We start from the raw sequence: 23,445 nt of genomic DNA, 5'->3' as shown, positions 1-23,445 counted from the left end.
AATGCAGTTGTTTGTGGTCTCTTATCCTTTTTATTTCATGGCATCAGTTGTAATGTCTTCTCTTTGTTTTAGGTATTTGAGTCTCTTTTTCTTAGTCTGCCTTAGGGTTTGTCAAGTTTGTTGATTTTGCATGGTATTTTGAAATAATATTTCTATGTGAATATGGATTAAAATACGAAAGCTAATATAAATCAACTTCCTCCAGAACAAGGGAAAAAGATGGGGGGGAGCAGAAAGAGAAGCAGGTAGGTGAAAGTATCATTCCAGAATGGTTTAGGACTGTCACATAAATTCATAAAAATGATACTTTCTGTACTTTTATCAAGTGTTATCACTGCTGAATTATTTATGAAGTACCTGGAATTTCTGGACATAAGTTCTCTATAGCCCCAGTGATAAGTAAATTGTGTTGCATCATAGAGTAATGATGGGAAGAAGGCTACAAAGTGGGAGAGGTACCCAAGTTGAGCATGGAATGTCTTTCTGTTTGTCTTCTTTTTTTCCTCCAGTCTCTGCATCCCAGAGGGAAGACCATGTGATGAACTGGAGTGGTTAGAACCTGAAGTTTTCAAACCAGTTGGTAGAAACTCAGCATTGCTGTTCAGCCTAAGAACCAAGGCATTCTAAATGATTTGTAGCATTAAATCTGTTGCTCAGAGTACACTTAGTGTAATTGCAAAGCAAGTAAAAGTCTCCCAATCCTCTCCCTTTCTCCCGTTTTCTCTTTCTGATTTTGTGGTTACACCCACCCTCTTAGAAAGACACCCATCTTCTACCTTCCCTTCACTAGGCTTCATTGCCTTAAGGCTTACCTCAGTCAGGTACAGTCTTAATTAGATCAGTTGATGCTGATGTGTGAGCCACTGTTTGATCATTTGATTGAGCCTTTTCTGTAGTATTTGTATGTGTAAAGAGGTGCTTATAAACCAAAAGTGTCTAAATGTGTAGTTGTTGAGCAGAAAGAAGCATGACTTGGTCCATGTCCTCAGAGCAATGGGAAATCTTTGAAGGGTTTCAAAGTCAGGAAGTGACTTAATCTTTTTTCCCCCAAAGACATTCTGTTTTCAAAAGACAACTCAAGCGTGGTAAAAGTGGAATCAGGGAGATGAGGTAGATAGCTGCTGCAAAAGATGGTGAGAGTTTGTATGAGGATGATAGTAGTAGAGATAATTATAAAAAAATAGTACTTAACATTTATATATTACATCACTATGCCAGACACTCGCTTTTACATTATATTAACTAATTTCCTCCTTAATTCACAGTAGTCCTATGAGGTAGGGTGTGCCTTTTTTGGTATTATTCTCCCCTCTTTATAACTGATGAGAGTGAGGCACAGAGATGTTAAGAAACTTACACACAAGCAGTGGACATCAGGATTTAGTGACATATTGGATGTAGGGAGTGAGACATGATGGAACCGGAGAGCATCATGCTAAGTGAAATAAGCCAGGCAGTGAGGGACAAACACCATGTGATCTCACCTATAAGAAGAATCTATTGAAGAAAACAAACAAACGAGCAAAATAGAACAAGACATAGAAATAAAGAATGCACTGACAGTGACCAGAGGGGAAGGGGGGAGATAGTGGGGGAAAGAAGGGGAAGGGTCTCATCAAGGAACATGTATAATGGACACATGAACAACAGGGTGGGGACTGAGTGAGGGAGCAGGGGAGGGTGGGGGACAGGAGGGAGCAATGGAGGGAAAATTGGGACAACTGTAATTGAACAACAATAAAAAAAGAATAAAGATAGCCTTCCTGGTTCTGGCATGAGCAACTGGATGTATTAAATAATGCAATTAAACAGAATACTAGTGCTATTAAATAAGATGGAGAAGAACAGGTTTAGGGACAAGTGGGAGTGAAGGGAAATCAGGAATTCAGTTTTGGCCACATTAATACTGAGATACCTATTAGACATCCAGATGGAATTGTCAAGCCTAGAGCTGAGAGATGTTTTAGGTGGAAGTAGAAATTTGGGCTTCATTTGCATGTAGATGGCATATGAAGCCATGAGACTGGATGGAATCACAGAACACAGAGAAGACAATCTAGACAGAAAACTTGTAGAATCCAGCTGCAGATTATCTGTAAGGGAAAGAGTATGGGTTTTGGCATTAGAAATACTGGAAGAGTTTCTTTAGGTTTACTGATTATTTCCTTTGTTGTATCCAGTCTGCTGATAAGCCCATTAAAGGAAATATTTATCTGTGAGGTCATTCTTTTAATTTGTAACTTCTCCATTTGCTCTTTATAGTTTCCATCTCTCTGCCCAAGTTCCTCATCTGCACATGAATGTTGTCTACTTTTCATTTTTTTTAATTGAACTTTGGACACTGTACAGAAAAGAATGGTAGAGACCTAGGTAAACGATGTTTTTATTCTGAGGTGGGCAGGCCTCTTCTGTCAGTCCATTAGTGTCAGGAGTTACATCAATCTAGTCTGAAGTTGAACTGACTTTGGTTTTCCTGTAGCTATTGATATTTCAGTACACCACTGCACTTCAGGTTTTTGGAATGCTGGGGTTGCGGTTGCCTTGTCCTTTGTGTGGGGCCTGGTGTGCCAAAGGGTTTTTCTCAGTGTTCCTTTTCCACCTTCTGCAGGTCCTGCATCCCTGAGATGCAGTGGATGCCTCCCTCTTGTCCCTTTCCCCTCCTTCAGTCGCAGATTGCTCTTTGTCGTTATTCATTGCAGGGCTCCTGTTTGGAACAGAGTGGTTTCTTGGGTCTCATGCTCTAATGTCAATATTAGGCTGGATTTACATACCTTTACCCCAGGGTGGAACTTCCCGATTACTCCCACTCCACTTGCCATGACAGCTGAACTTTGCCTTTTATCAGTGCTAAGCCCTTGGTAAGAGTGAGTTTCCTGTCCCATCCGCAGCAGCAGATGGCTTTTGCTTCTACCTCCCGTGGCAAGAGTGACATTTCCCTGATACTGTGCCAGGGAGAATTTCTTGCCTTTCTCCTAGACAGATGGCTTTTGTCTCAAATGGGGAAAGGGTCCATGATTCTGGCATACAATCCATCATGACCTGTATGCCCATACTGGTGAGGAAGGGTCTTTTAGGTCTCCCGCCCTCCTGGTTTCTCATGAGCACCCAGCGGATGCCTGTAGAGAAGAACTGATGAGTGGTTTGGTCTCGTCTTTTCTATCAGGCTTGCATAGATTCTGATGTCACATTAGCTCCTACCGAGTCATTCATTCATTCATTCATTCATTTCAGTGACTTTATTGTTGTTCAATTACAGTTGTCTGAATTTTCTCCCCACCACTGCCCCCCACCCCAGCCATCCTCACCTCCCTCCCTTGCTTCCACCCTCCCCCTTGGTTTTGTCCAAATGACCTGAAAATGACCAAGTGACCAAAACCAAGTGACCTTGGTTTTGTAGAAGTTCCTGAAAATCCTTCTCTCCACTGTCCCCTCCTCCCTCTCCTCTGGCTGTTGTTAGATTGTTCTTAATTTCAATGTCTCTGGTTATATTTCATTTGCTTTTTTCTTTTGTTGATTATGTTCCAGTTAAAGGTGAGATCGTATGGATTTGTCCCTCACCGCCTGGCTACAAAGCCTTTCAGATTTGGTTAGAAATCTAGTTTTCTTCTTAATGAACATTTATGGAAGCCATCTCTTCACCCGGTGCTTTTGTCAATTGTGAAACAGTTGTCTCCTTAGGGGAGCTTTTCAACGTTTGAAATTCAGTTCACTCAGCTCTCTGATGCACTAAAAAGAAACATGATTTTGTAGATTTTCTAATATTTATGTTGAGGAACGATGCTATTCTCTTGTGGTTTTTAACTTGCTAAATGGAAACAGAACTTGAGAGTTGATTATCTAACTGGACTGTGTTGTTCCCTTTCTTTCAATGTCCTTTCCCAGTTCACCTTTGCCTTCAAGGTGAGCCTTAAGCCCTAACTAAGCCTGGCCTGCCAGGACTTTTGAGATCTAGCCCATATCCATTTCATCGGGACTCAGTTTGCACATGAGATGCAGGGACCCTGGTAGTTACTATATAAGCAAATCCTAAATGTTGTTTTAGAAATTCTCCGCTTGTAGTCTTTATTTTTCAGGGCCTCAGAATCACCTTCCATCCTTTAATGAGTGTTTCCTTCTTGTGACATGATTTAGAGTTTCATCCATTTTTCCTTTGTGTATTTAAGCATCAATTATGGTTTTAGGAAAACAACATAAGTTTATGTGATTGAGGAAGGAAAGATCCAACAAAATAAAATGCTATTTACAAGTTAGTTCAATTATTGACACTGTTGCTCTTGGCAACCGATGCAGATTGGTAAAGAAAATAAAATTGTTCCTGAATAGGTCTTACAATCCTCATCCTTATCTGCCAAATTATGGAGCAAATAGGCAAGTGTGTTATTTATTAGTTCAGCCTTTCACAACGAGTGTGTCTAGTTTGGTGTGTCAAATATCAGCTGTTTAGCTCGTAAAGTGGATTGTCTTCTGCCACCAGCACCTTCTTCCCTTTATCTGACGGTGCTGTACGGAAGTGTTTTCTGAATATGCCATGGTGTGAAAAATGTTGGGAAGTGCTGGACTGGACGATTTTCCCTACATTTTCTCTCCCAAAAACATTGGGAGTAAACTAGTTACAAGGTATTGGTAATAATTGTAATTAATACCTATCAGATGGTGTCTTTGTGCCAGTTTGCAAGGCACTACCTTTGTCCTCATTTCATGCTCAAACCAGTCCTGTTAGGTAGTTAACAATCATCTAGGGCACTTTCCCAAGGTCCTATAGGTAAGTGACAAAGCTGGGACACAAAATCAGGTGAAAAAGTCTTACCTTTTAACCATCATAATTTTTAAAAATTATATTTTATGGATTATGCTATTACAGTTGTCCTGATTTCCTCCCTCCCCCCCCCACCCAGCACCCCCCACTCCCTCAGGCAATCCCCCCACCATTGTTCATGTCCATGGGTCATGCATATAAGTTCTTTGGCTCCTCTATTTCCTACACTGTACTTTATATCCCCATGGCCATTCTGTAACTGCCTGTTTGTACTTCATACTCCCCTCGCCTCTTCACCCATTTTTCCACACCCTCATCCCATCTGGCAACCATCAAAATGCTCTCTGTATCTATGATTCTGTCTCTGTTCTTGTTTGCTTAGTTTGTTTTTTAGATTCAATTGGTGATAGATACATATTTATTGCCATTTTATTGTTCATAGTTTTGATCTTTTTCTTAAATAAGTCTCGCTAACATTTCACATAATAATATTTTGGTGATGATGAACTCCTTTAGTTTTTTCTTGTCTGGGAAGCTTTTTATCTGCCCTTGAATTCTGAATGATAGCTTTGCTGGGTAGAGCAGTCTTGGCTGTAGATCCCTGCTTCTTGTAAATCCCTTCTAGCCTGCAGTGTTTCTTTTGAGAAATCAGCTGATAGTCTTATGGGAACTTCATTGTAGGTAACTCTCTGCTTTTCTCTTGCTGCTGTTAAGATTCTCTCTTTATCTTTAACCTTTGGCATGTAATTATGATGTGTCATGGAGTAAGTGTGCCACTTTGCATCCATCTTGTTTTGGACTCTTTCTGCTTCCTGGACTTTCATGTCTATTTCCTTCGCTAAATTAGGGATGTTTTCTTTCACTATTTTTTCAAATAGATTTCTAATTTCTTGTTCTTTCTCTTTCCCTTCCGGCACCCCTATGATGCAAAAGTTGGACTTCTTGAAGTTGTTTCAGAGGCTGCTTATATTATCCCCATTTTTTTATTCTTTTTTCTTGTTCTAATTGATTGGTTTTTGCTCCCTTATGTTCCAAATCATTGATTTCGTTCTTGGCTTCATCCACTCTACTGTTGTTTCCCTGTAAATTGTTCTTTATTTCAATTAGTGTATCTTTGGTTTATGACTGGATCTTTCTTATTCTGTTGAGGTCCCCACTGAGTTCCTTGAGCATCCTTATAACTTGTGTTTTGAACTTTGCCTCTGATAGATTACTTATCTCCATTTCATTTAGCTCTTTTCTGGAGTTTTGATCTGTTCATTCAGGCCATGTTTCTTTGTCTCCTCATTTGGCAGACTCCCTGTGTTTGTTTCTATGTATTATGTAGAGCTGCTTTGACTCCGTGTCTTGGTACTGTGGCCTAATGTAGTAGGTGTCCTGTAGGGTCCAGTGGCATAGCTTACTCTGTCACCCAAGCTGGGTACTTGAGGTGTGAGTGAATATACCCTTCTCTTGTAATTGAGCCTTGGTTGCTGTTGGCAGATCAATGGGAGGGATTTAACTAGGCCAGCTGGCTAGGAGGACTGGCTGTGACCACTTACCCCCAACTTCCACCCTCTTTGGAGGATCAGCAGTGCAGGGTCAGGGTGGTGGTGCTCTGACGTGGTCTGTAGCTGTTCACTGGGTGTGCAGGCTCTGGGGTTTCACTGGTGGTGCAGGCCAAGGTCAGCCCCCACCTGTGTTCTGCCTGGAGCCACTCTTCCTGAGGTATAAAACAATCTGAGATGGCTGCTCCTTGTGCTGGACTTGGAGGTTCCCAGGTGAAGCCAAGCTGTGAAACTAGGCTGGCTTCTGCTAGTGCCGGACCTGGGGCTCACTGAGGTCTGCTGTTGCTTGTTTGAGAGGGTTTAGGAAGTTGTGAAGTATGAGCGAAATCCAGCGCATTCAGAAAAACAGCTTGGGTGGGCTGTAAGTTGGGTGGGGTGGAGTCTCTGGGGATCTCCAAGGTGGGTCAATGAGTGGTGGACAGATTGATGGAGCCTCAGGTATGGCACCAGCTTGTCAGCTCTGTGGGGCAAGGGTTCAGAAAAGGTGCAGTTGCCTCTGCTTGCCTTGATACCAGACCTGTATCCCATTGGTGCCTTTCAAGCTGCTAGCTGGTTCTGGAGCTCAGAGGGAGTGAGTCTGAGTAGGTGAGTCCATGTGTGACTTCTTTAAGAGGAACTGCTTAGGTAGCAGTTTCTTTCACAGACTCAATCCCTGCTGGTTTTTTTGTAGCCAGAAGTTGTGGAGACTTATCTTCCTGGGACTGGAACCCTGGTCTGTCGGTCCTGGTGTGGGGGTGGGACTCCTCATTCCCAATATATTCCTCCTGAATTTTGATGCATGACATGTGGATGAGGGACCAGTCTGTTCTGCATCTGCACCCCTCCCACCAGTCTGTATGGAGGTGGTTTCTTCAGTTCCATAGTTGTCAGACCCATTCAACTCAATTTCTGATGGTTCTGAATGATGGTTGTTGAATATTTTAGTTGTAATTTTGATGTGGTTATGCAGAGGTAAGCCATGTCTGCCTGTGTTGCCATGTTTACTGGAAGTCTCAACCATTTTGATTTATTCCCTGTGTTCTTAAATCACCTGCAATAGAAAGGGTTCATGATTTCTTCTCTCATTTTATTCTACTCGAGCTTTTGGTACTTGCACATGGGAAATTGTTTCTCATTGCTGTATTAATTGACTGTTCTGAGAGCAGGTGAATTGGTGGAAAATGACCTATTTTAATTTTTCAAATGTTCGGAGAAAAATAGGTGCCTGTAATTAACAGTTTTCTGAGCACTGAAGAAGGAATTGGCACCACCCAACAAAAATAGCTGTTAACACATTGACAAGAAAACATATTAAAATATGTGTGAATGCAGAGGAGGAGTGTTACTGCCCAGTATTTATGAAGTGCTCAAGTTGAGACATGTAGATTTTTTTGATTCATTCATGAAGTGATAATGATCACTGTCTTAAGAAACATCAGTGCCAGAAACATTAGAGAGCACATGGGTCCCTGGGTGTGGAAGTGTCATTCATTAGATATTACAGTTCAATGCTAAGGTCACCTAAAAGCATCACAAGTCCTCATGACCTTAAAGGGATGCTGAATGTTGAGTAATATTCCTTCATCCACTTTCATGTGGTGTAAAATGCTGAGACACTTTCTGAGCCCCAAAACAGGAGGTCTCTTGCTACTCTTTTGACTTGCATATAGTGAATGCTTTGTTTGGAGTTAAGAATATTTTATTTTTTTCCATTCTAGGTCGGCGATATAGTAGAAGTGCGGGCAGATGAGGCCTTTCCCTGTGATCTTATCCTTCTATCTTCCTGCAGTAGTGATGGAACCTGTTATGTTACTACAGCCAGTCTTGATGGGGAATCCAATTGCAAGGTAATGCCGACCACACCTTAACATTGTAAGCTCGGGATAGTTAATTAGAAAATACTCCTTTTCACTGCCTCCTAATTATCTTATTTTATTTGTGTGAGTTTTGTATTTGAAGACAGCTCTTATATAATTATCTTTGAGCTTCTAAGCAAATCTGTAACTTTAGGGAAAAGGGCGGTGTTGGGTAAGGAAACTGTATGTCCCAAATAAAAGCCACCACATTTTTATTAGCACTGCCTGCATTTCATAGTGACATAACCCACTCAATATTTTATGTAGGCTTTTAAAAATGAGAGTAATCATAAGCTGAAACTATATAACTATAAAAATAATTTTAACTACTCTCACCTTACAGTTTGATCTGTTTTTATTTTAAAAGTGATGAATATTTTTCTTTCAAAATGTTTGTTCCTGACATATAGAAAATCTAATCTGGAGTAATTTGATTGCTTTTTAAACAGTACCCTAGGGCGTAGTTTGTCTGATGTTTGCTTTATTGCAACTAGGAAGAATTATAAAACTGTTCAAGTAAATTTGCTCAAACTGGAAAAATCAGTTACTTTCCTGGTACTTTCTGTGACACAGTCAGTTCTTGGTCATCATCCAGAGTTCCGTGGGGTATGAATGTGTTCTCTACATGCTGCCTTTAAGAAATGATACTAATATGCTCACCTCTGTGTGTATACTTGAGAGTTCTCCTTTGTTTATTCCATCTGGAGTTGAGTACCAGGACTCAGTATAAGAAAAAGGACCATAAATGCCTTAGATGACTACCTTCTATACTTCCAGGGTATGGTGATAAACTAGTCCCATTTAAACTGTTCAAAAACAAACTTGTGTTCAAGGGAATGTCAAGATAAAAATCAAGAAATCTACCTAAAGATTCCCTGAAAGGGGAAAACGTTGTTAAGTGGATCCAATCAAATCAGCCGAAAGTACAAAGGTTTTCAAAGTCAGGAGAGAGTTTTAAATACAGCTCAGGCAGTTCCATAATATTCCCCAGAGACTATGCAACAGCTTTCCCTTCGGTGGATGTGGTGCAGTCTTTGAGTCTGTGTCAGCCTTTCTTTGATGATTTATAAATGGGTTCACTGGAGGCTGCCTTGAGTTCTGGGTAAATCAAGTACATGATACACACTAGTCGAATATTCTGTCAGACTAAAGCAAGACACATCATCTTCCTGCTCCTTATATGAAATGTAGCTACTTTGAGCATTTTCAAGATCATTAATTATGCTGTTTGTGTAATGAAACTATTAATGATTTTTTCTTTCTGTTGGCAAGATGTTAGCAGTCTTATGGCCAAAAGGGGTTTAATTCATATGTGGGTATTTATGTCACCATACACTAGAGTGAGCAAAATAATAGGTCTCAGTAAAAATGAATGCATTAAATTTTTATGGGGGTTTCAGTTAACTACATACATGCTGCAAATGGAATTCTCTCTGCTATCAGTACCAATAAAAGCTTTTAGTTTTTTTATTATTATCTTTGGAATCCCCTTGCAGCAGGGTTGTCTTTCTCATTATTTGTAATATATTTTGAGGCTTTAAGTTAGTTGGAAATGTGCCTCAGTACTTGTATTATTCTGCCAGGGCCTCTTACTAAAACATACTGTGTCTCTGGAGTCAGGTGGGTGTATGATTATGAAAAGAAATACTTTCTTGGGTTTGCTTTTTCTTCTGCTTCCATCTAGACGCATTATGCAGTGCGTGATACCGTTGGACTATGGACAGCTGAATCCATTGAAACCCTCCGAGCAGCCATTGAATGCGAACAGCCTCAACCTGACCTCTACAAGTAAACATCACCTGGTTTCATTTTAGTACTGTCTGTTGGCTCTGCCTATCTTTGCCACCAGTATCGCAAAGAAACACCCACCACTTACCAGCCTCCTCTCCTTTGTGTTTTCATGAGCTATTCCTTCCTTCTGGCAGGGAAATGAATCAGAGCAGCCTTGTTCACTACCAGCCCAAGATAAATCATTATGGGCTCAAGCATCTGTTTTCACTTTTGATTTTTCTTTTATTTTTGTTATTTGTAAACATGGCCATCCATCAAATGTTAAAATGATATTATCCTGTAAGACTGGCCTACCAAACTCATGCATTAACCAGAGATAACTAAAACAAATAAACCACTTTGTGTGTCTTCTTACATCAAAGATAGAAGGGGGTGTGGAGCCATGGAATCAGTAGACACTCTATCCTTTTATGTGATGATGATGATGAACTGCATGTTTCAGATAAGCTCTTTTGGTGAGGGGTCCACAGTGAACAGTTAAGTAAAGGGAGTAGTATAATGGTGTGGTGTCCTCTATTTTACTACACTTAGGCTTTCTGGAGTAGATTTGCTGATGAACAGTAACTGGGTTGTCAGGAATTTGGAATTTGATTTTTAAGCTGGTCAGTTTGGTTGATTAGAACATGGTATCAGCTCAGGTCGAGCAACAGGTTTTTCCCCAGGTGTACCAATTACTTTCATTATATTACACCATTACAGATGGGGCATCCACTACCTATTCCAGTCATCTCGGTGATGAATGCTGATGGTCATAATGGGTCAGGTGATTGGATGTAGCTTGTATGAATGCTCAGTAGTGGAGAAACAAAATACCAGTAGTGGTCTTATTACAAGAACAGTGCCCTCCCTTCTACCCTCTTTCCCTTCTTCTGTATCCACCTTGATATTAGGAACTAGGACCACAAAGCAAAACAGCTGTGCCCTGCCTACAAGGAGCTCACAGTTTGCAAAGGAGATAAAACAGTAAAGCTAGACTTACAGTACAGTGAGGTAAGAGAGGTGAATTCAAAGGTCCATGGAATCACAGAAAAGGGACTGGCTGAACTAGAGACAAATACACATCCTTGCATACTTACAGGGCAACTCCTCAAGCCCTAGTTACCTTAAATATGAAGGAGAATTTTTTTAGGTCAGGGAAGGTTATTCCTAATTCTCTAGACTAGATTGAGTGCCCTTACTATGTGACTTCAGAGTGCCTTGTACTTTCACTGCCCTGGTGGTGTGATCACTTACTTTGAAATTGCCTGCTTGTCTGTCTTAGGGCAAGTAATGTCTTTCTTACTCATTAGTGTATCTCTAGCACCTCGTACAGTACCTGCACAATTAATATATGATGAATGAACTAGCAGAGCTTCATATTTTGGAATACAGTAGTAATTTTCATTTTTTTCTGACAAAATATAATGCAGATTATAAACTACAACACTTGTTAAGGAGGAATTAGACCTTTTTATCCCGTTCTTTCAGAAATGCAGATTATATATGTCTACCCATATTAAGTGATTGGATCAAGCTCAGTAATGACATCAGCTGCAAGACAGTTGGAATTTTCCAAGATAGTAGTCAAGGGTTCACTGGCTAAAACTAATGCCATGGTTCTCAAAGGCTTGTTCAGGCCAGCAGCATCAGCATCACTTAGGAACCAGTTGGGAATGCAAATTATTGCCTGAATCATAATCTTGGGTAGGGGCCCCAGAAATCTGTAGTTTAGTATAAGCCCTCCAGTGATTCTGATGCATGCTCAAGCAAAAGAACTACTGAACTAAATAATGGGTTTGAAAGTTGTGTTAGCACCAGAAAACTTTCTTCACATGAATATATAAGTATAAATGAGAGGGATGTTATATGCATATAAAATGCCAAGGAGATCCTGAGAACCAATTTAGAATATTTGTGTTCTTAGAATATTATTTTAAGAAGTGGGTTAAAATGTAAAACTCCTTGCCATTATTTCATAACTTTTCCAGAAATATAATGGGCATTCATAGTTCTGAGGCTTATCTCTTTTGCATTCTTTATATTTTGATCCGTTTTCATTTTTGTGATATATAGGTTTTACCTGGATATAGAAAACTCATTTGCTGTTGTCTTCTATTTGCAGATTTGTTGGGCGCATCAGTATTTATAATAATAGCAATGAGGCTGTTGCGAGGTTAGTTTGCTATTCCTTTCATCTGTCCTGCAGTGGGGGATGCTTCACTTTTAAGCCCATTAAAATGGCCAAATACATTTTTTATAAAGAGAGATGTGAAGGTGAATAAATCTGGAGTAACTAGCCAGTATCCCACTAGAGGGTCTTAAGTAACCAACCCTTTCACTGGTAGGGGCTCTTCTGTGGAGTGTGTGTGTCCTGGAAGAGGGTGGTATTAGAAGTGATGCCGGAGGTTCCCAGAATTGCAGAGCTCCAGACACTTTGATATTCCCAGATCTCTTCTAGGCGCTGTATTGTCCTTGGTTGTTCAGTGGTTTAAGGGAGAGTCATTGTGGGTATGGGCAGTGGATAAAGTGCTGGGAGAATACATAGGCTTCAGTAAAACGAAAGGCTAATCATTTATACCAAAGCAATTCCTATAAAAAGGGGTGTTTTTCCCCCTCTTTTATCATCCAGTACCTCAACTTTTCCACTTGGCCTTTATACCATACTCAAATGGAAGTAAAAGAAACGCCTGGTTGCCCAATGATCCCCCCAAAGGCGGGTTTACTCTCCTCTCTCTAAATATGTCAGTGTGTCTTTTCCACCTCGACATTTGCCTCCCCAGTCTTTTGTCTGTCACCTCTTCCTGTGTCTTGCTGTCTGCTACTTTGTCCTGTTCTGGTCTTGTTGTCTATGGCTCATAACCCTTTTATATCTCTTTACCTCTGTGTGTTAGTGGCTACTCCTGTATAGTGCTTTTCCCTGTGCTGTATCTTCAAGTAACTTCATAGGGAAGGATCTTTCAGCTGGTCCTGGGGAGTAAGCATATGGTACAAGTAGACAAATACATTCTGAACCCAGGACATAGATATATGGGGAAAATATGTCCCCAAAGTTGATGGTGCTATTTATTGGGTTGTTCATTTTTTAATTTAGTGGTGTTCATTTTTTTATTTAGGTCTTTGGGTCCTGAAAATCTCTTATTGAAAGGAGCTACACTGAAAAATACCAAGAAGATATATGGTGAACAATTTTTAAGATATACTTATCAGAAATACACTTTATAAAGTCTGTGCCTGAAGAGTACATGTTAAAAATTGAACATAGATATTTGCCACTGAATCGTAGCTTATTTTTCGATATTGAGAATTTATAAGATAGTAAACCAACTTGAAGGATGACATATTATGTAGAATTAAAATTATACTATAAATGATATCAACTGTTGAATACAAGAGGGTTTAAAATTCCTACTTTTATAGGATGAAAAAAATGCATAGATCCAGGGACGTGGGGAGTTGGTTGTAACTTAGTTTTCATTTTATTCTGTTATTCCTTAGGAGTTGCTGTTTACACAGGGATGGAAACCAAAATGGCTTTGAACTACCAAGGGAAATGTCAGAAACGTTCTGCTGTTGAAAAGTTAGTGTGCACCACAATTTCTTTAGTTGTTCTTGAACTGGGGTAGTTCCTTCACAAGAATTCCAATAAGAACTCTAATGAAAAAAACAATGTCAATTATAATAGCAGCTACCATTTTGAGCACTTTTAATGTTACCAGAAACTGTACACAATGATTTGTATTTCTGATTTTGTTTAATACTCTAAGCAGCTCTATGAAGTAATTCCTGTTAGCCCATTCACTTCACAGATGAAGAAATCATCTCAGAGATAAGTGACTTACCTAAGCTCACATAGCTACGAAAAGGCATAGCTTAGTTGATATGTAAATGTATTCTATTTACTTCTGGATGATGTTGTTATGTTAGTTGTTATATTTAAGGAGTTTCTACAACATAGATGATAGTCTCTGGGCAAATGTTGAAGTGGAACCCAGCAGCACTTTAAGCCAGTTGACGCTGGCCTGGACCTAACTATTGTTGGCATGGATACCCAGCCCATCAGTGACACCCTCCCCATAGCTCTACTTACAGACTAAAAGGATCCGCTGTGAGCTTGAGAATTTCACATTTGCTTTCGCACCCCATGCTCCAAATCTTGAGGATTCAGGGAAACAGAGACAACCTACTCCTCCTATTGGGGTTGAGTAGGTAATGCTGTGTGCGCGCGCCTGTGTCCTATCATTTTATAGGATCCTTACTAAAGGCGGGTTAAGCTAGTCAGCCATTGCACTTTGGGGAGCACTGGTCACCAACATACAGGTCAGGCATGGCTTTTCCATTTTACCACTTGAGACTAACACTCCACCAGTGATAACCAAGGTTCATACATACTTAGAGGCTTGTGCTGTGGTCACACAACATAGACAGGAGAAGCTTTAGAAAACTGAATAGTTTAATTTACACCTGGTTGATATCTTAAGTAACTAGATGGTTTTTCAACCCATAATATCTTATTTTCCAGGTCCATTAATCTCTTCTTGATTGTGTATTTATTTATCTTACTGACCAAAGCTGCAGTATGCACTACTCTAAAGTATGTTTGGCAAAGTACGCCATATAATGATGAACCTTGGTATAACCAAAAGACCCAGAAAGAGCGGGATACTTTGAAGGTAATTTGTTTTATGCTGAAAATTTTAACTATAGCACTTTCTGACCATGCCACCCTTTATTGAAATGCTGCTCAGATAATGATGCCTTTGAGTTTTAAGTAATTGGGGCAAGAAGCTGGCGTGTTAATATATAATACAAGTTTGTGGTTTATTATGCAAGGACTGTAATGAATGCCAACATGTAAACTTTGCTCTTGCATTCCTGTCTTGCGGTAAGAGGAGCAGACAACAAGGATGTAAAAAAGTATGGAGTCAAAATGTACACTTATGGAAGAAGAATGACAATCGAGGGTGTTTTCACATCCTGTGATAATCATCTTGACCAATGATCTAGTTAGTGTCTTCAGGAAGTTTTGTCTTTATAGCATGAACAGTGCTTTCAGCATTGAAGTGAAAGATAGAAAGTTACCTAGTTTTTTATATTACACTTGTTTAATGGAACTCTGCATCTAATTAACATTAACTATTTGTTTTAGGTTTTGAAAATGTTCACCGACTTCCTCTCATTTATGGTTCTATTCAACTTTATCATCCCTGTCTCCATGTACGTCACAGTAGAAATGCAGAAATTCTTGGGCTCCTTCTTCATTGCATGGGATAAAGACTTTTATGATGAAGAAATTAATGAAGGAGCCCTGGTTAACACATCAGACCTTAATGAAGAACTTGGTCAGGTTAGAACTTATTTTTACTTAAAATAAGTTAACATAGTTAAAATATCTTTTTATCGTAGTCTGGATTACCAATATATGTAAGCATTTCACATTTGGGAATGTGATTCAGAGAGAAAAACTTTTATACAGACATGCAATGAAGGTGCACAGTGTTTTCATAACTATACCATCAGTCATTTTACTGGCATTTTTGGTAAAGACTTCAATTTATGTTTTGAATTTGAATGTTAAAGAAATTCTCTCTAAAACTCACCTGGTGATGCTGTCAGGTTATGGGTTATTGCTTTTGGAACAGGAAACATGTAGTCTTCAGCACCAACTCTAACCATTTGTGGATAGAATATGGGGTAGTAAATAAAGCAATTTTATAAATGCATTTTTGTTCCATAAATTAGATTGACCAGCATTGTCCTATTGACATTTTCTTAGTACATTTCTGGTCAGATGGAATATGGACCTAGAAGCGGTTGTTTATCCTAGTTCAAACATTTAAATGAAGGAAAAATGTGAGGGCATGCACTCCTCAAAATGCTTTTTGCTTTCCATACCAACGTAGCCCAGGCTGTGACCTTGTTTCTGACCCGAGTGGATTTGTTTTCCCATGCAATGCAGTCTAGCTGTAGTTTTTCAGGTGACAATTTCTTAGGTGCTTTTCTTATCAGTACTGAGAGAGTTTTTCCCCTTTGTCTCAATTTACTGTGTCACACAATGATCTTCACAAGCTCAGGGAAGTTTTTGGCTGCATTTGGTTCTCATGATATTTAGAATGTCAGGGATGTGGAAATGTCATTCCTGTGACTGTGAGATGCAAATTCAGTTAATGGAACTGTGTGGCTGGAACAGGGCCTCACACTTGTTTTAAATGGTGCCAATTTGCATCTACATTTCAAAACTCTCTTCCTGAATTTAGTCCCCCTCCACCCCCGCTGTCTATTTCTGTTCTTTACACAGCCTTTACATAAACCGAAGTACCCTCTTGACAGCTCCAGTCACAAGAGTGAAAAAATTCTCCAGATATAATTTTGTTGAAACCTGACTTCAGGACTCCAGGATTCCGAACCATGGAGTCTGCAACCCACAATGATACTAAATCACTAAGGATACAACAAGAAATGAATGAATGAATGCTTTCCCCTTAGATACAGTTCCCAGAAGATTCTTTTGTAAGTGATTACAGCTGCAACAACTGACCTTAGCCTTTTACAAACTGCAAATTTTCATCAGGGACAGAGGTATATGAGCAAAACTACTCTGGTTCCTATAAAAAGCATTAATTAGCAGCATTTTTGCATGAAAAACAAAAATTAAATTGCAAACCATCTCTGGGGAACTTTTTCCTGACAACTGACATTTTTTAAAAAAGAGTTTATTTGTTTTTAGAGAAAGGGGAAGGGAGAGAGAAAGAGAGGGAAAGATCAATGTGAAAGAGAAACATTGATCAGTTGCCTCTCGCACGTGCCCTGACTGGGGACCGAACCCACAAACCAGGCAAGTGCCCTGACCGAGAATCAAACCGGACACCATTTGCAGGACAATGCCCAATGAGCTCAGTCACACTGGTCAGTGCCTGACAGCTGATTCAGTTGAGCATATTCAGTGCTTGGCTATGTGGATTAACCTACCCAAAGGTGAACATGGCTAGTGAGGCTCGGGCTACTGCAGATTAAACAGCCATCATTCCACATACGGTGCCTATTGCCCACCAGAAACAGGCAGGATATCCAGGCAGGTTCCACTAGATAAGACTCTTAATCTGTTCCTTTCAGATCTCCACCTCAGCAGGTTCCATGTTACCTATGGGAATGTAATCCCTATCATTTAGACTGTATTCACACTGCAGAAGGTAAAGTGGAGCTTTTGGTGATGATCTGGTAAATTTGATCCTTGAAAAGAAACTACCGTCCTCATTTCACCCACCTCCAAACAAAACCTGCTTTTTGAGTGTTATTGTCATTTGCTTTATATAACCAGACCACCACCTCAATTTATGCAGTGGGGAAAAAAAAAAACAACTTGCCATCATTATCAGCTTACATATGTAGAAACTCCCCAAGTGAAAATGGCAAAGAAGTCTTGAAATAGTTTCTTAAATCATGTAGCTTTCAGTGGAACATCACACACAAAATGCAATATAATCAGTTTTCTCTTTGATGAGTCATAATTTAAGATATAGAGGGCTTTGTATGTTGTTAAAAGCAGCGTCAATTAGTTTTCATCAACACCATCGCAAACACTTGGCGTAACCTTTTTAAGAATGACCCACATTACTATTTTTAAAAATAGGGAGATATGTTTAGGGCAGGGTGTTACTTCAGAAACAGAAAGAAGTAGACTGCTCACCCAGTTCAGTTGGTGCCTTTTATAATCAGACATCAGTCTTTTCAACTACCAAATGGTGTCAACCTGTCTTGAAAAAAACACCATGGGGATAGCCTCCTTTGTCATATCCCTTCCCAGTCTTGCAGCCATGCTTAATGGTGCATCTGAGGATGTACTCTGATGCCAACAATTCAATCCATTGATACGTATTGAACTTCTACGTATGTAGAAGGATATGTAGATAGGATATGCAGGATATGTAGAACATATCCTACGTATGTAGGATATGTTCTTGGTATTGGTGGTTATTTTTATATAATAAACAAGAAACCCTCAAATTTTGCACCATTTAGTTGGAGAAATTCACATATCGTACCTAACTATAGCAATATGATCATAATAGTTCAGAAAAATTAGGGAGGGTGGGATGATGCAGAGAGTCCAGTATGTTCAATTTTGCTTAAGTCGATAGCAGTGACAGTCAGCATCTGTATAACACGTCATAGTTTACCAACATATTTATTGTCAAGCTTTATTTTGTATTCTGTATAGCCTTTTGCAGCAGGTTTAGTTCCTTAAGGCTAATGTTTATAGTTCAGAGAAATGAAGAGAATTTCCCCCAAGGTCTCAAAGTTAGTAGGTGCTAGAGCCACACTCCATTCTAAGTGTTCCTTTAGATTAAACATTGTTGACCAGTTTTGAACTATGAAATAGGCAATTGTATACGTTCAACCTTCAGTTCTGAGTCTTTCTACCTTAGAACACCTATCTCACTTTAGGTTTTCCATCCATGAAGTGATGGGTTTGAGCCTGTTGATAGAGAGGGGTCTTTTTCCATGGTTCAAACACACAATTAAAGAGGAAGAGGCTGTTGAGAGTCAGAGGCAAACAGCAGTCTACCACTCTTCAGCCGTCTGTCTTCCTTTAATATGAGAATACCTACTTTTTATTAACGGTCAATCCTCTCCTCCCCCTTTCCTGAGTATAAGGTGTATGTTAGAGTAGTGATTCTCTAGTATGATCTTGGAGCTAGCAGCATTAACATCACTTGATGAATTGCTAGAAATTCACATTAACCAACCCTGTCCTAGAGCTACTGAATTAGAAACTCTGGGGATAGAGCCCATCGATCTGAGTTTCAATAAGTCCTTCCAAGTAAGTGTGATGCACACTACGGTTTGATCATTACTATATTAGGTTATAGTTTATTGGCCTATCCCTTTGAGAGTTACTGTATGCAGAGGCATACCATGCAACCTATTCTATATCTGCAAACAGTCACACTTTATATTTTTAAAATGACCACCTTTGACACTCATAAAAGGTTTCCTAATGAGTTACTTAATGTTCACCCTAGCACAGGAAGTATGATAAGCAAGGGTAACCTTTAGGGGAAAAGGAAAGTTAATAATTTTGATCAGGAAAAGAGCCCCAAAGACTTTTCATTTAACTGGAAGAAATCTAACAACACAGGAATAATACCACTTGGATTAATTTAAAGAGAGAATTCAAACTTGGCTAGCTAAGAGGTAAAAAAAAAAAAAAAAAAGAAGATTGGAATGCTATATTTGTACCAGTGCTGCTAACGTAAAAAGCTTTGAAAAATAATTAGAAAGCAACTACTTCTGGAGTTCCTCTCTTTCTCCTTTACATAATAGAAACCTTAATCTTGGGCTTATGCTTTTTCCTGTCAGCCCATAATTTTAACTATTTAAGCATAAATTGCCAAAAGGACGATAAAATTGTGGGTTTCCAAAAGCCAGATGTTATAAATAGAAGAGATAAAAAACTGAGATAAAATAGAAATGCTCAAAATGACTTATTTCACATGGAAAATTTACTTTGTAGCTTATTTTTCCCATTATTTATGAAAATGTGCTTATATTATACTTCAACCTATCATAAAACTCTGCTTTTTTTGTTTGGAAACTTTTCTGAGATGTATCTGAAAATATATATGGTACATGAAAAGAAATTTCAATTATGTTTTTGATCATTATTGACTTACTGTGTCTCTTGGTCAAGTAACTTAACATTATCATCTCCCCTGTCCCATCTATATTTTGTAGCTCTTATACATGTTGTATGAAACAGTACATTTTATGTCAATCCAGCATATTGATAGAATATTTTACTTTTTAAGGAAAAGTTTTATCATATCCCAGTTACTTCAGGTTCCGGTCAAATATATTTATATATTTGGGTGGGTGGTTGCACAAATGTGTGCACGCATCAGATAAGTGGTCAGTATGTTCTTCTTTTCCCCTTGGAAAATTGACTGTTCTTATGTAACTTCTTTACATCACAATGAGTAAGTATTAAATTGAAGGGTTCTTTGATAAAATAGACAGACACATTCTTTTTTTCTATTAACCATCTATATTTGAGTAGATCTACCTCAGACATGTGATACTGTTTTGTTGTCTTTAAAAATACTCACTCATTTCTCATTCATTTGACAATATTGTTTCTGTAACTTCCTGGCATTTGACAAGGAGTCTTAGAAAAGGTGTTTTCTATGAGTATGGAATTTGCTCTGCCTTATACCCAGCTACAAACTAATCACACTGAACAGAGTTAAAATGTATGTTTGTGTCCTTGTTTTTAGGTGGACTATGTATTTACAGATAAAACTGGAACACTCACTGAAAACAGCATGGAATTCATTGAATGCTGCATAGATGGGCACAAGTATAAAGGTGTAACTCAGGATACTGATGGACTCTCTCAGACTGATGGACCCTTAGCATACTTTGACAAAGCAGATAAGGTGGCATTTTTCTTCATTACCATTTTACCTTCAGAAATCAATCTATGTATGCCTGTGTTAACCCTGCAGAATAGAAATGAAGAATTTGGGCCTGTGACATAGACTTTTGAATAACCATTTGTTCTCTCATTTCACCTTTCTTGTTTTACTAACATCTCTGGAATTTGTAAACAGGTATTGTAGAATTTATAAGTAGAGAGAATTATGGGAAACTGCATTTGGGTAAAACTTTCACTGCCCTGTCTGTGTGGTTGTAATTTTTGTGCTTTGTCTTTAAAATCTGAGCTGCTCCAAAAATGGTGTCTGTTCAAATCATTCAAGTCATTCAAGTCCCGGGAGTATCTAGACATTAAATGAACCAGAGTTCCCTGTGCCTGAGCTACTGCCAGATTGTGAATTAGATAATGAATGAACTCTTTTAGGCCATGAAGAAGTCACTGCTTTGGTGTTAGCTGGAGTTACACTAACCTGAATGAGTTAACACAGCCCTTAGGGTATGTTCGCTGAGAACCAGGAGTGCTGTTAGGTACTAAGAGAATATATAGCTCAATTGAGTATTAAGAATTTATAAATTTCTGCTAACTCAATTTGCCAGAGGTTATAACTTTCTCTTACATTAATATCTCTGTTCATGGACTAGTTACCAAGCGATCGAAGTGAAAATAATATAGGTTTTTTTTTTTTGTTACTGTTTAACAGAATCGAGAAGAGCTCTTTCTGCGTGCCTTGTGTTTATGCCATACTGTAGAAATTAAAACAAATGATGCTGTTGATGGAGCTACAGAATCCGCTGAATTAATCTATCTGTCCTCTTCACCAGATGAAATAGCTTTGGTGAAAGGAGCTACAAAGTAAGCACTTACACTATTGTAGATGAGTAAGTTCTACAGATCTGCTGTATAGTGCTGTACAAAACTGTACCTATAGTTAACAATACAGTATTTTAGCACTTCAGTATTTGTTAGGAGAAAGATCTCATAGAAAGTGTTTTACCACAAACAACAACAACAAAAAACGGACAAAAAGAAACTTTGAGAGGTGGCAGATATGTCTCTTACCTTAATTGTGGTGATAGTATCACAGGTGTTTGCATGTGTCCAAAGGCATCAAATCTCACATATTAAATATGTGCAGTTCTTTCTATATCAGTTATAGCTCAATAAAGTTGTTTTAAAAACCCTGAGGGAAATTGTAGAGGAATACATTAGCATTTTTGAAGAGTGAAAAAAGGCATTTCTTGTACTTGCCCTGAAAAAGTGAAATTATAGGACGGGAGTTTGTTGTGTTTTTTTTTCCCTCTGTTTGCTTCAATAACCTTATCTGTAAATATTCTTATTCTTTAATAAAAAGTCAGACTCCTTTATCTGCAAGTTTATGGAAAATTCCCAAACCCTAACAATTAAGAGCAAAAATAAAATAGTAATGCATAGCTATAACTTACAGTACTATTTATGTATTCTAGCCAGAAGTCTAAATGTTCATGTTATATTTTGCAAATCGCAACAATGGCCACTTTTTGTACAACGCGTTATTTCTGAAGTGCTCCCAGCAATTTTGATATCGTTTGGGAACAACAGTCCCATTTTACCCAGGAGGCCCCAGATAATTAAGTAGCTAAAAGGTCACCCAGTGTGTTCGTTACAGAACTGAAATTACAAATTGCCTCTTTCTTGATTACAGTCTGTGACTGGGCATTGACTTGCTCTGTGTTATCATCTCAGCCAGTAAAGTGAAATGCAGTTGTAGATTGAGTTCATATGAAAGAGAAGAAAAGAATAAAAGATCGCAAGTAACCCCAGTGCAAGGGAAATTAGTCATTCTTTAGAAACATACAAAGGTTTTTTTTATTGTTTTTGACAGGTATGGGTTCACATTTTTAGGAACTCGGAACGGCCATATGAAAGTAAAGAACCCAAGAAAAGAAATAGAAGAGTAAGTAGCACTGTATGTGTGTTTGTTATGTCTTAACCCCGCAGTCAACCTTAGCTGAGTTTATTAGTAAGGGCAGCAAAGGAAACTGATTGCAACTGTAAGTGTAGGACTCTGCTCTCCCAGTTCAGGGTTTTATGTAACTGTAGTTGGAGGAGAAAGACGTTTTTCACAGAATGGTAGAAACTGAGATTTGAGGTAGAAATGATACCAGTTTGGTTCACATATGAGTCCAGTGGCCTGAATGAGAGTCTGCCTGGGCTTTTCTTTCTGAAATCAAAGTGCCATTTCGTGTTTCCAGCACACGCTGCAAGAAAAAAGAAAAATCAGTGAACATTCATGAAACCTTCTGTCTAGAACCCAACCAATAACTGGGATTGTTTCAAGCCCAGCCAGTCATGGCAGCTTCAGTGTCAGAAGCTTTTTCTTGTTCTAGATGCTCAGGGTTGAGCCTCAGGACAAGTACTCTGATGCATCCGTGTCCCCCCAGCAAACAAAGCCACCTTGGCTTAATAGCAAATTGGAATTAGGCTCTGTGATTAATTTGAATTCCTTCATCAGAACTTGCATTTTAATTATCTGGCTTACATTCTGGCCTGCAGCTTTTCACGAGACCCATCTCACAAACCTGCTTAGGGAATATGCATCCCCTTTGGGGAGAGATGCTCAGAAGCCAGAGGAAAGCTCTTTGGCCTGACTGCCAAGAGCCCAGAATCATCATCAGTTCAGGTTGTAGCCAGTTCACAGGAGTGCCCTGTCTTGGCCAACACCAAATGAAATGCTACATACAGATATCTTACACAACACAGACACAGACACACACACAGCCAAAATCAGTGACCTCTTCACTCCCATTGAAAACAAGCTTTGTAATAAATATTTTTAGGTCAAATGCTTTGTATCCATGTTATTTATGTTCAAGAAAATTATTTCCTCACCTTTTGTTAATAATTAACTCTTATTTTTACCCCTTCGCATTCTTTCATTTGATTAATATAACTCAGCCATCGCACACAAATCTGATCATATCATTCCACTGTTTAAACTCTTCAGTGGATTCCTATTGCTCTTAGGATAAAATCCCAGTGTTCTCATTTCCCAGCCCCTGCTTAGCTCTCTTACTATTCCCCCATCAACGAGATTTCAAGCCTCAGTGAACTGCTTTATAGCCTCCT

General features: G+C 38.9%; 1 protein-coding gene across 9 annotated transcripts in view; it reads left to right on the top strand.

The window, feature by feature from the left end:
- Nucleotides 1-23,445, top strand: part of ATP11C (ATPase phospholipid transporting 11C) — a 183,902-nt gene that overhangs the window by 102,524 nt on the left and 57,933 nt on the right. For all 9 annotated transcript variants that reach the window (XM_036016256.1, XM_036016255.1, XM_036016252.1 and 6 more), the window contains 10 exons: nt 8,001-8,129; nt 9,823-9,926; nt 12,031-12,081; nt 13,022-13,086; nt 13,404-13,485; nt 14,428-14,578; nt 15,055-15,252; nt 20,180-20,341; nt 21,041-21,192; nt 22,202-22,276. In XM_036016256.1, the coding sequence (XP_035872149.1) occupies nt 8,001-8,129; nt 9,823-9,926; nt 12,031-12,081; nt 13,022-13,086; nt 13,404-13,485; nt 14,428-14,578; nt 15,055-15,252; nt 20,180-20,341; nt 21,041-21,192; nt 22,202-22,276 (1,169 nt within the window). The remainder of the gene's footprint in view (nt 1-8,000; nt 8,130-9,822; nt 9,927-12,030; nt 12,082-13,021; nt 13,087-13,403; nt 13,486-14,427; nt 14,579-15,054; nt 15,253-20,179; nt 20,342-21,040; nt 21,193-22,201; nt 22,277-23,445) is intronic.

This window comes from Phyllostomus discolor, chromosome X, assembly GCF_004126475.2.
Source record: "Phyllostomus discolor isolate MPI-MPIP mPhyDis1 chromosome X, mPhyDis1.pri.v3, whole genome shotgun sequence".
In the NCBI taxonomy this organism is placed as follows: Eukaryota; Metazoa; Chordata; class Mammalia; order Chiroptera; family Phyllostomidae; genus Phyllostomus; species Phyllostomus discolor.
Note: the sequence above shows the minus strand (reverse complement) of the source record. Positions and strands in the feature narration are given on the sequence as shown.